Source organism: Nomascus leucogenys, chromosome 7b (assembly GCF_006542625.1).
Source record: "Nomascus leucogenys isolate Asia chromosome 7b, Asia_NLE_v1, whole genome shotgun sequence".
In the NCBI taxonomy this organism is placed as follows: Eukaryota; Metazoa; Chordata; class Mammalia; order Primates; family Hylobatidae; genus Nomascus; species Nomascus leucogenys.
The window spans coordinates 103,862,181-103,874,640 of NC_044387.1; the positions used below are offsets into that span (position 1 = coordinate 103,862,181).

A 12,460-nucleotide genomic window follows, 5' to 3' on the forward strand; every position below is an offset into this window, starting at 1 on the left:
CGATTGGTGTAGAGCGCTGTCACTCAGGCCCAGAAAGTGCTTCCTGTGCCGGGGGAGGTGGGTACAGGGAAGTCTCGCCTGTTGGAACTGGCTGTGGGGCTGCGGCGGTGGGGACGGGCCCCGGCGTTCTGTGACATCCCCCACGCCTCCCCTGGTCTTGTCCCGGCTGGCGGCGACCGGCCTCAGCTGCAGCGGGCCCGGAGCGTGGGGCCTGGGTGAGTCCGGGCCCGGAGACCCGCGGGGCCAGGCGGGACCGCCGAGGAAGAAAGCTAGCTCTTAACAATGCTGGTTTGGGGGCCTGCGTTTTGCAATCCCATCGACGGGTGCAATCCTGGCACTTCTCTTTTAGAGCCGAGGAAAGACGCACCCGTTTCTAGGGCCTCCCAGGTTTAAGGCGGGGGAATAAGAGGAAGAAGATACCTGCCTTTAGGGACCGCAAGGTTATTTCTCTACCTTTCCTCACTGGAGCTACCAGAGCAGATACCGGGACCACGGGGACGGTGTTTCTCCTAGGTTGGATTGTTGCTTCTCATCTTTAACATCGAAACATCATTTCGTCCCCACAGTGTCGTTCCTCTTTTGTTCGTTTTGTAGTTGAACATCTCTGAATCTCATTCTTAGCAGCCTTGTGTCCTACACCCTGAACTTCCAGTTAGTTAAAAGAAAAAAAAAGTAACCACATTAGGTTTTGGGGTTTTTTTAGTTGCCAATTTGATTGGGTCACCTTTCTTATCTTTCACGCTAGTTTCCAGTTTACTTCCGTTGCATTACTTGATCTCCCATCCATTATTCACCTTCTATAGCTGCGCCTCCTTTCATGTGTAGTTTCGTTGGTTGCACCATTGGTCTGAAAATTTCTCCTTCCAGCCTGTCATTGAGATCCATTCAATCTGCGCCTGTGCGTTATCGGTGTTCTCATTCAAATTCCTTTGCTGCAGAATAAGCACGACCATTTCAAGTGACATAGGAGAACGTGGCAAGAATTTCTGATACAGTTTTCATGCAGTAATTTTGGGACAGATTTCCCATAATTTAGATCTCTGCTGTCCAGTTGTGTAACCAGCAGCTACATCAGGCATTTGAAATAGACTAGTCTGAATTGAGATGTGCTGTGAGTGTAAAATACACACCAGATTTTGAAGATTCAGTACAAAAAAAGGTAAAATATGTCATTAATAACTTTTATATTAGTGTCAGTATGAGAATATTTTGGACATACTGTACTGCGTTAAATTGAATATTATTAAAATGGATTCCATCCACGTTTTACTTTTTAATATGACTACTAGAAAATTTTAATTTATTTATGTGACTCGCATTTCTATTGGATGACATTTTTAGTTCCTCTTATTTCAACTCCATATTCAAAGACCACAGCTATGTCTTTTGGGCCTCTGGAGTTATTACAGGAAATGGCCTCTAGTCTAGACTTGTTCGTATTAAGCAAAGGGGCCCGTATTGTATTTTGGTCACCTTTTTTTTGTTGTTGTTGTTGAGACGGAGTCTTGCTCTGTTGCCCAGGCTGGAGTGCAGTGGTGCGATCTCGGCTCACTGCAATCTCCACCTCCTGGGTTCAAGCAATTCTCCTGCCTCAGCCTCCCGAGTAGCTGGGACTATAGGCACGTATCACCATGCCCAGCTAATTTTTGTATTTTTAGTAGAGACAGGGTTTTACCATATTGGTCAGGCTGGTTTTGAACTCCTGACCTCGTGAATCGCCTGCCTTGGCCTCCCAAAGTGCTGGGATTACAGGCGTGAGCCACTGTGCCCAGCCTGGTCAACCCTTTTTAATTTTCATTCCCAAATTACCCAGAACTAGACTGTTTCTTTCTCTGAACATGCAGTCCTTTGCCCTCATAACTTAATCCTGTCCTAAAAATATTTAAACAATTCTAAAACTATCTGTTGTAGACATTTCTGGCAAGCTTTGCAAGTCATTTATTCAATACCTATTGTTCTTTCAGCACGTAAACATGAGAAAACTAATAGTCTTTCCTAAATTAACCTTTCAGTTGAAAATATTACATGTTTTGGGGATCAGGTATTAGCCTAAGTGTGCCTCACTTTTCACAAAGATTGTATTAGACTTCTCTGTAATATACTGGTGTAGATTACCTTTTAAAAGAGCCTCATGACCATTCTTTTTCAAATAAGATTATATTTAAAATATAGTGATAATTTTGTTTGGAATAACTTTTTTTTTTTTTTTGCGGCACAGTCTTGCTCTGTCACCCAGGCTGGAGTGCAGTGGCACAATCATAGTTCACTGTAACTTTAAACACCTAGACTCAAGTGATCCTCCCATCTCAACCTCCCAAGTGGCTGAGACTACAAGTACGCACCACCATGCCCGGCTATTTTCTTTTTTATTTCTTTTATAGACAGGATCTCACTATGTTTCCTAGGCCAGTCTCGAACTCCTGGCTCAACAGTCCTCCGGCCTTGTCCTCCCAAAGTGCTGGGATTATAGGCATGAGCCACTTGTGCCTTACCTGAATTCTCTGTAATATACTGGTATAGATTATCTTTTAAAAGAACCTCATTTGGGAGGCCAAGGTGGGCAATCACCTGAGGTCACGAGATCAAGACCATCCTGGCCAACATGGTGAAACCCTGTCTCTACTAAAATACAAAAAATTAGCTGGGCGTGGTGGCGCATGCCTGTAGTCCCAGCTGCTAGGGAGGCTGAGGCAGGGGAATCACTTGAACCTGGGAGGTGGAGGTTATAGTGAGCTGAGATCGTGCCACTGCACTCCAGCCTGGTGACAGCGAGACTCCATCTCAAAAAAAAAATGAACCTCATGTTGTTACATCCTTTTGCAAATAAGATTATATTAAAAATATAATGACAATCTTGTTCAGGATAAACATGGTTTTATATACTTATAAAGCCAGGGCATACGTTAGATTTATTATGGACTGATTCTTAGCTAAAGAACGCAGTGGAAACATCCTCTGAGAGGTTTCCATTCATTGTTAGTTTTTCCCTTACAGATTTTTCTTCAAAGAGTAAATTTTATATTGTGGGAAATGAGACAACACAGCTACTATGTAGATAATTACATAAATTAAAGGCTATTTTAATAATATCCTAGGTATTCAGAAATTCAATATTAGCAATTACAGAGAAATTAGAGGAAGTTTATTATATGTAAGTCACCTGTTTTTCTTTTATATTTTTCTTTCAATATATTTTTCTTTTATAGTTGAAATAGATCATGTAGATCTGTTTTAATTTTACCACCTTCTTGCTTTCTTGGTCTACTAATTTCAAAGTTCTGTGTGCATTTTGAGACATTACTGAAAATACCGATTTGTCTTAAAGTTGACTTCAACATTTTTAACATGAAAGATTTTTTCTTAAATGTCATATAGTTATTACATTTTAATAGATCTAATTCAGGAATTAAAGTTTCCCTTTTTCTCTCTTCTGTTTGCTTGACAGTTTGCAGATACTCAAAGCCTTTTGCCTTTTTGTAATGATTTTTTATTTATTTTATTTTATTTTTTGAGACAGAGTCTCACTCTGTCATCCAGACTGGAGTGCAGTGGTGTGATCTCGGCTCACTGGAGCCTCCGCCTCCTGGGTTCAAGCGATTCTCATGCCTCAGCCTCCAAGTAGCTGGGGTTACAGGCGTGTGCCACCATGTCCAGCTAATTTTTTGTTTTTTGTTTTTGAGATGGAGTCTCTCTCTGTCATCCAGGCTAGAGTGCAGTAGTGCCATCTTGGCTCACTGCAACCTCCGCCTCCCAGGTTCATGCCATTCTCCTGCCTCAGCCTCCCGAGTAGCTGGGACTACAGGCACCCACCACCATGCCCGGCTAATTTTTTGTATTTTTAGTAGGGACGGTGTTTCACCGTGTTAGCCAGGATGGTCTCGATCTCCGGACCTTGTGATCCGCCCGCCTCAGCCTCCCAAAGTGCTGGGATTACAGGCGTGAGCCACCACGCCCGACCAATTATTTGTATTTTTAGTAGAGACAAGGTTTCATTGTGTTGGCTAGGCTGGTCTCGAACTCCTGGCCTCCAGTGATCCACCTCCTTCAGCCTCCCAAAGTGTTGGGATTACATGCGTGAACCACCATGCCTGGCCTTGTAATGATTTTTTTGTAATGATTTTTAAATAGAGATTCATATATTGGAAATGAATATGAGTTGGTTTTTTTTTTTTTTTTTTTTTTTGAGACAGAGTTTTGCTCTTGTTGCCCAGGCTGGAGAAATGAATACGAGTTTTTAAAAATTAATTATGAATGTATTAACATTTGTATTTCAGGTTTTTTGTGACATTGTAAACATGAGCCCCACACAATGGGACTTCCCTGTGGAATTATGTTGCCGGCCTATGGCCTTTGTTACTCTTACGGGCCTGGATGTAGTTTATAATGCAGTCCATCGAGCTGTCTGGGACGCCTTCTGTGCCAATCGGAGAGCTGATCGCGTACCAATTTCTTTCAAGGTGCTCCCAGGTGACCATGAGTATCCCAAATGTAGACCCAAGGTAATGGCATTGTGGTGGCATGTGTTCTTACCCTCTGTGTGTGTTTGTGTGTGTGTGTGTGTGTGTGTGTGTGTGTATGTCTTTTTTGTTCTGTTGTGTGTGCCGAGTTTATCAAGACAGTGCTCACAGTGGTGCATAAAGAAAGCCTTAGGCATTTTCATGTAATACACTGCATGTGTATTTAATAATAGTTCTTTTTTTTTAAACTCCAGAGGAATAATTACTTTATAAAGCTTTCTATCCTGTGAGCTTAGGTTTTCCCTTTTTTGTTTTTAGGAAAAGAACCCAACATAGTCGCCTCTAAAAGGAAGGTCTTGCATTCCCCGCCATCATTACTAATGTTGTTTTTGAATCCCATGGTCTGTGCAATTTGGCTCAATTTCACAGGTTTTTTGAGCACTTGCTTTGTGACAGGTACCTGGAACCGTGCAACAAGCTAGTGATCCGAATTTAAGTAAGACAGGTTCCCTATTCTTGAGGAGTTAAACTAAGGCAGTTTATTCATTGCGGAATGAAGAAAGGTATTAAGTTCAAAACTGACTTTTAAGGTGAACAACATAGTAAAGACTACTTTACCTTAGATAATAGTTATCATGATGATAGTATCACTAATAGCTAACATAGTTGTAAAAAAACAGTAAAACAGTTTACTGTTTTAAGCAATTTATGTGTATTGATTTGTTATTTATCATAATCTTATGAGGTTGGTTTGAAAGTTAGGTGATAAAACCCTTTTAGTTCTGACCCATATCCTTTTTTTTTTTCTTTTGCCCTAGAGCAGTGTCTCTGACACAGTAGTCTCTGGACAAAGTATGTCATCATAACCTGGGGTATTTATTAAAAATGTAGATTGCAGGCCTCCTCAGTTGGTTTCTGGGAATATAGGACTTGGTCACCAGCTGATTATTTTTGTGTGTGTTTGAGAACCACACAAAGGAGACACCATTTCATATACCCAGCCCTGGAAACTGAGCTGTCTGAAATTGTGCAAGTAGTAGCATCCCAGCCCTGGCCCTCACATGATTATTTTTCTTTTCTTTTCTTTTTTTTGAGACGGAGTCTTGCTCTGACCCCCAGGCTGGAGTGCAGTGGCACGATATGGGCTCACTGCAAGCTCCGCCTCCTGGGTTCGTGCCATTCTCCTGCTTCAGCCTCCCGAGTAGCTGGGACTACAGGCACCCGCCACCACATCCGGCTAATTTTCTGTATTTTTAGTAGAGACAGGGTTTCACTGTGTTAGCCAGGATGGTCTCGATCTCCTGACCTCGTGATCTGCCCGCCTCGGCCTCCCAAAGTGCTGGGTTTACAGGTGTGAGCCACCGTGCCAGGCCTACACGGTTATTTTTCTTAAGTGTCATGTTTGTGTCAAGGCAGGGAGCCCAGGACAAGCCCTCTTTTCTCCTCTTTTAATGCTTGAATTCAAGCTGCTTTTCATTTCTCTATTCCCAGCTTTTGACTGAGTCCCCATGTTATTTTGTGTCAGGCTTCCTTATTGACCTCATCTTTCCTTACTGGAGGTAGACATTGGATCAACATGAAGTGGAGTAGTCTGAGCCAGCGCAGGTGATTTGGAAGGAATGTGAGGTTTCAACTGCATCCTTCAGGGCTAACACTCAAATCTACAGCATCCTTTTCCCACTCTGTGGCACTCAGTGCTCAGACTCAAGTGGCTGCTGTGAGGCTTCTGTTTAAGAATTGTTCCCTGCTTTTTACTTCATCCTCAGGTGAGGTGAAATACCATCACAGCAATATGTCTTTGAAATAAAACCATATTGGATTTTAGATAATATTTTATTTGAGCAGTTTTATAAGAACAGAAGCTGGAATGGTGAAGAATATAAGTAGAATTTACCTGGAAATGGGCTACTTTTTTTTTTTTTTTTTTTTACAAAGTATTTGAGACCCTTGACATCCTTAGACATGCATCATCCTTTTATGCATTCAGTTATGGGGCTGATAGAAACTCTTTGGCTTTAGTCATTCTTTAAATGGGAAGTATAGCTTCTCCAGGGTTGAGATTCCACCTTCAACACTTACTAGTTCTTGCTGAATCTGTAAGCCTGAGTTTCCTAATCAAAAATGGGAGGTGTGTATATTGAATGAGATCAATGCACATAAAGTGCTTGGCACTCAGTAACAGGTGGTTTCTGCTCCTGTCAGGTAACTTTTCAATTTCTGCCAATGTTTGCAGAGAACTTCATATGAGTGGTACATTCCTAAAGGGATCTTAAAGACTGGCTGGATGAATAAGCATCTGAATCTGGTGCCCGCCCTGGTGGTTGTGTTCTATGAACTGGACTGGGATGAGCCTCAGTGGAAAGAAAAGCAGTCTGAGTGCGCCACCAGAGTGGAAATAGTCAGGTATGATCTTCTGTGTCAGGGCCGCTATGTCAGTTTGCACGTGTGTTACTAACACTTCTTGAAGGCAATGGAGTACCGTTCAGACTGCAGTGGTCACTTTGGGGATTGACCTCCAATGAATCTTGTTCACTTCCTCACAGGTAGCATAATTATTGACTGTATATAATGCTGGGTATGTGAAGAAATTTAGAAGACTAACTGGGCTGAATTTCCAAATGTTTTTCTTGTATTTATTATCTTTTTTGGAGATATAGTAATTTACTATTTAGTCTCTTAAAACATTTTGCTGTATCACTATTTAAGTTTCAAGTAATTAATTCTTTTGGATGACTATTCTGCAGTGTATCACCATAAAGAAGTAAGTTGCATTATAACTTTTACATGAAATTATACATTCATCTTTTGCTTTTAAGGAAGATTTTTAAGATTAGAAGATGTGAGATCATACTTTTAGAATTTAAATCATTGTGACATATATGTGCTTTTTGTGCAGGAAAAGATTTCTTCTGATCTTGGTTTTTGTAGTTGAAATTTATCTTCAGTTGAATTACCAAGGTTGTATTTTATGTGGAGTCACGAATACATTTTTTTAAATTAAAATAATTAATTTTATTCTTGCTTTTTCATTGCAGGCAAAGTTTACAAGGAAGAAACACAAAAGTTGCAGTGGTTCTGATTCAGAAGAAAACCCCTTTGCCCCCAGGTATCAAAAGTCTAATTAATTAATTAATTGTTTTCTACCTCCAATTCTTATTAAAGGGAGATAGGGGTTTTTTGGATGTTTAAATCTTTTATGCATTCAGTTATGGGGCTGATAGTATGTTAACTTTAAAACGCACCAATGATACATGAACAAATGCTTATTGTAAAAAATTAAAGATAGTAAAGAATGCAATCTTAAGTCCTGTTCCCCTAGTTCCACTTGTCTTCTTATGTAGGGGATATAGGAAGGCATGTTTAATTCACAAAACAATTCGCTTGATTTTTTTATAAGAGTATATATTTTTTTGGCTTCCAAAGCTTTCCAAAAAAGAATATAATTTACTTATCTAAGATCTATTTGAAACTATATTCCTTATATGAAATTTTTTCATTAGTTTTCTGTAGGGCAAAGAAAAAGGCTATAGGATTTGTAGTTTTTTCTTAGAAAATGTCTTAGTTTCAAATTCTTATTTCCACTTTCCCAGACTTTTGTAGACCAAAATATATTTTTGTTTCTGTGTTGAAACTTAACAGCATCCAAAATGGTTTTGGAGACTTCTTTCATAAATTATTGCTTCCAGTTTTAGTTATGTCTTTTGAAATAGTTATGTGGTATATCTGTTGGCATTACTTGGCCACCTATCCTGGCTCAGTAGAAAATTCCACAGTGTTTTCCTAAAGGGCATATACTGTGTAACCTCTAAGAACCACACAGAGCTCTCAAGGAGCCCGTGAGTCCTGTTGGTGTGATGAAAAGCCATTTGGGTTTTTATTCCTAATTCTATTTTTCAGACTTGGGGAAATATTTATTTGGGAAGCTACATTACTTATTTTATTTCTCATTCATCTTGATGGGGATTATCAACAGGAGAAGATGTCATTGCTTCAGAAAGGGCTGCAGCTTTATGCAATGCATGTGAACTCTCAGGAAAGTCTTTGTTTGTACTGCCACACACTGACCACCTTGTGGGTTATATTATAAGGTAAGTAGAGGTCTTTTAAAGTTTTGTTTTTTTAGATTATTAAGAATTGAGAAATTGGTAGCTTACACCCATTTATTTTTTTAAAAAATCATGTTCATGAAAAACACTCATATGATACAGAGGCTATGGGGTAAAAATAAAAGTCTTTTTTGTTAAATTCTTAACCCTCTCCAATTCCCTGAGGTAACCAGTATCAACAATTTCTTAAGTTTCCTTCCAGAAAAATGTCTTTGTGTATAGGAACAAATATATGTATTTCTTTATAGTATCCATACCACACCCACAAACACAAAAACATAAATGTGCTCATATGATACGCAGTGATCTTCCACTTAACATTACCTCATTAACACTCTTCCATATGTGCATCTAGGTCAACTTTATTTAAAGAAACAAAGTTTATATGTTTTTCCATTATACTTTCCAGTAACTACCCATGTCCTGGAGTGACATGTCTGTCCTTTTTTATGAGAGTGTCTCCATTCCATTCTGGCCTCTTTTTGCTTCATTCTTGAGATGTCGATGTATCTATGTAACTAATTTTTTAGGAAGGTGTGAGCCCTATCATATCTTAAATATCTTTATAAAGCCTTTGTGTGTAAAGGGCAGATTACCTGGAGACACAACATTACCTCAAAAATTATGTGGCCATTATTCATTGTTTTGTAGCATTTATTGTCACACAGAAGTTTTGTAGTAGTACATTTTATGCTAGGATGTATTTAGATATGAATATTTTCATTGACTTTGACTGTAAAAGGATTTTCCTTTTCATTCTGCATAAGTGTCCTTCGTTAACTCATAAGTTTTATTTATTTTTGAGTATTGCTTCTCTTGCGTTTGTTTCTTTCTCAGAAGCAAACCTCTGAAAATGATCCACTGCAGGAGGTTACCTGGCCTTCTCACTGGTATATAAATGACCAGGCTTCTAAGAAAGAGAAGCATACATTTAGCAGAGAACATGCAGAGGAATAGGATCAAATGAAAAGATGAATTGCAAAGAAACTTAAATGCAATTAGCAAAATAAATCTTCACACTGGAAGCAGTAAACAGTAGAATTCACACCACAGAAAATCAAGTCAGTAGTGCCCAGGATAACATTGAGATAATTTCTTGGAATTCAGAGGAAAAGAATAAATGAGTTTTGTTCCTTAAATGCAGACATATGAGCAACAAGGAACAGAGAGAAGAGAGGGGCAGCTGGTAGCACACGCAGGCAGCTTTTCTTTCCACTGAGGCTCATCCCAGCATCACACCTGGCCTCAGCTCTCCAGGTCTGGACAGCTCCCCCTTGACTCTGCACTTCAGTGCTTTCCTATTCACGGTGCTGTTCCTTGTCAGATGCTTTCCCAGTCATGCCCACCTGCCAGCTCTCCTTTTCCGGGCTCTGTCTTACTCAACATTTAAGGCTTCAACGAAGCCTTCGTTAGAAAGCCGTTGTCCTCTGTGCTATACCCTGCCATAATGACTCTTCACCGAGCAGCATTACCTTCCAGAGACTATTTGGCAATGCCTGGAGACTTTTATGATTGCCACAACTGAGGGGGTTGCTGTATTGGCTTCCAGTAGGTAGAGGCCAGGGATGTTGCCACACACTCTACAGCGTACAGGACAGCCCTGCACAACAAGGAATTACCTGGCCGAAATGTCAGCAGTGCTGACCTTGAGAACCCTACCTTAACCATCCGTGATCCTGCCCACCACAGCTTTCAAATTTAGGCGGTCATGGATTCAAGAGGAACAGAGGCCTGTGCCCTTAACCACTTGTAGTTTTGTTGTGGATGATGCAACATTTCAATAAGGAGTACATTGTCAAAATAACTGATGTAAAAAGCAAGTGCCCTGGGTCCATAGCCTCCAGTATGTGGATACAAGATGGGGAGTGCATAAGACAGTCCGTTGGAGATGAGGAAACTCATAGGCCCTTTCTTCAGATTTATATTTTGTCTTCAGAGAGAGAGAGTAAAGCTGGATATAAGAACATCTTCATCTCATTGATCTGGGAGGGAGGTGGTGGAGCTATTGATGGCACACTTATTCCTGTGTTTTCAGAGCCTTTCGAGGTATTACCTATACATGCTACAATGATTTCATTCGTGTTTTTTTAAGTGTCAAAATGTTAGAATCTCGATAATACTTCTGTAATGCATTGGGAGTGATCGTGGAAATCTTTTGTATTGGAGAAGTTTGCTGATCATTTCAAGGCAAAATACAGGGGTTGTCCAAGTTAATGATCCGAGTAAGCATTTTTCTTTTATTAAAAAGTAAGTGTTCTCAACGTTCAGACCTTTCCTCTTAGGACAATAGGCTGTCTGTGTCATGCTTACTAGCAACTGTTTAAAAACCACACACGTACTTTGCCTTTGAAAACAAAGGTGACAGTTTAATAATGAGTAAGGAAGCGAATGCTTCTCAGAGGAAAGTTGTGCTGTGGAGAGAATATGCCAAAAATGGCTCTGGAAAATGTTGGAAGCAGTTTTCTTTTCTTTTCTTTTTTAAGATGGAATCTCCTTCTGTCACCCAGACTGGAGTGCAGTGGCACAATCTCGGCTCACTGCAACCTCCGCCTCCCGAGTTCAAGCGATTCTCCTGCCTCACCCTCCTGAATAGCTGGGACTACAGGCATGCACCAGCACACCCAGCTAATTTGTTTGTTTTTTGTTTTTTGTTTTTTTTGAGACAAAGTCTCATTCTGTCGCCCAGGCTGGAGTGCAGTGGCATGATCTTGGCTCACGGCAACCTCCGCCCCCCAGATTCAAGTGATTCTCCTGCCTCAGCGTCCCAAGTAGCTGGGATTATAGGCGATTTTGGCCAGGTTGGTCTTGAACTCCTGACCTCGTGATCCACCCGTCTCGGCCTCCCAAAGTGCTGGGATTATAGGCGTGAGCCACCATGCCCGGCCTAATTTTTGTATTTTTAGTAGAGTCGGGGTTTTACCACATTGGCCAGGCTGGTCTCGAACTCCTGACTTTAGGTGATCCGCCCACCTCAGCCTCCCATAGTGCTGGGATTACAGGGTGAGCCACTGTTCCTGGCCCTGGAAGCAGTTTTCTAATTAGTTTAAAATTATTTGAAGCAAAGAATTTTAATGGGCCTGAACTCCGTTGTTAAAAATACAAAACGATGTATGCAGATGCACAGATCCGTGCAGTTAAAGATTTTTGTCTCTGATCTTCGTCTTTCCATAAATTAAAAATGGGAACTGCTGTAAACATTTGGCTGGATGGGACAATATTGAAGCAATATTTCACTCTCCCTTCTGTCCCCTTTTACTGAAAAGCCTGGAGGAGAAAGGAAGAAAGGATGTAAGGACCCCACCCCTCATCCCCCCCAGCCGCCACTGCTGCTCCTGCTTCTGCTCTTGTGCCTTTTATTTGCAGCCTTTAGCACAGGATCTACCTTCAATATAACTTCCTTTTAAGTATACAGTAGTTCCTCCTTTTGTTCTCCAAAGTTGTGTGAATATTTTTGCCTCTTAGGTACTTTACAAAATTCAGGAACACCCCTTTTAGACATAAATCTGCATGTATAACTTAGAAGCTAGAATGTCCTTCACCTGAAAACTGGTAGCTCCTCTCTTTCCTGGAATCAGTGCTAGTTTTTCAAAGTTCAGTTGCAGTGGCTAAAATATATGTTTGTATGCTCTGAAAAATGTGCTTACTTGATATGCTGGTGCAGTGGCAGCAGAAAATGGACTCCAGGTGATCTTTATATGAATATTGCTGAGAGTAAATATACATGTTTTCTAATAAAAAGTTACAATAGGGAGCAGCTTGTAATTAAAAGTGTAACCTAAATTATCTGGTAGGATAAATTCTATTTCGAGACAGGTCAAACAATAAAATATAGGTAATTGTGTGCATATTTGTATATGTTACGTACGTGTGCATCTTGTCTAGCTCAAAACAAGTTGA

General features: G+C 40.4%; 1 protein-coding gene across 5 annotated transcripts in view; it reads left to right on the forward strand.

The window, feature by feature from the left end:
• Positions 1-33: 33 nt before the first annotated feature.
• The window catches only part of TRAPPC11 (trafficking protein particle complex 11), a 53,256-nt gene continuing 40,829 nt past the window's right edge, over positions 34-12,460 (forward strand). For 2 of the 5 annotated variants that reach the window (XM_030816359.1, XM_030816363.1), the window contains exons 1-4: positions 4,198-4,499; positions 6,691-6,860; positions 7,493-7,563; positions 8,431-8,545. In XM_030816359.1, the coding sequence (XP_030672219.1) occupies positions 4,248-4,499; positions 6,691-6,860; positions 7,493-7,563; positions 8,431-8,545 (608 nt within the window). In that variant the 5' untranslated portion in view covers positions 4,198-4,247. Of the gene's footprint in view, positions 216-274; positions 1,160-4,197; positions 4,500-6,690; positions 6,861-7,492; positions 7,564-8,430; positions 8,546-12,460 lie in introns of those variants that run through there. The other 3 variants (XM_030816362.1, XM_030816360.1, XM_030816361.1) reach the window with 3 other exon arrangements.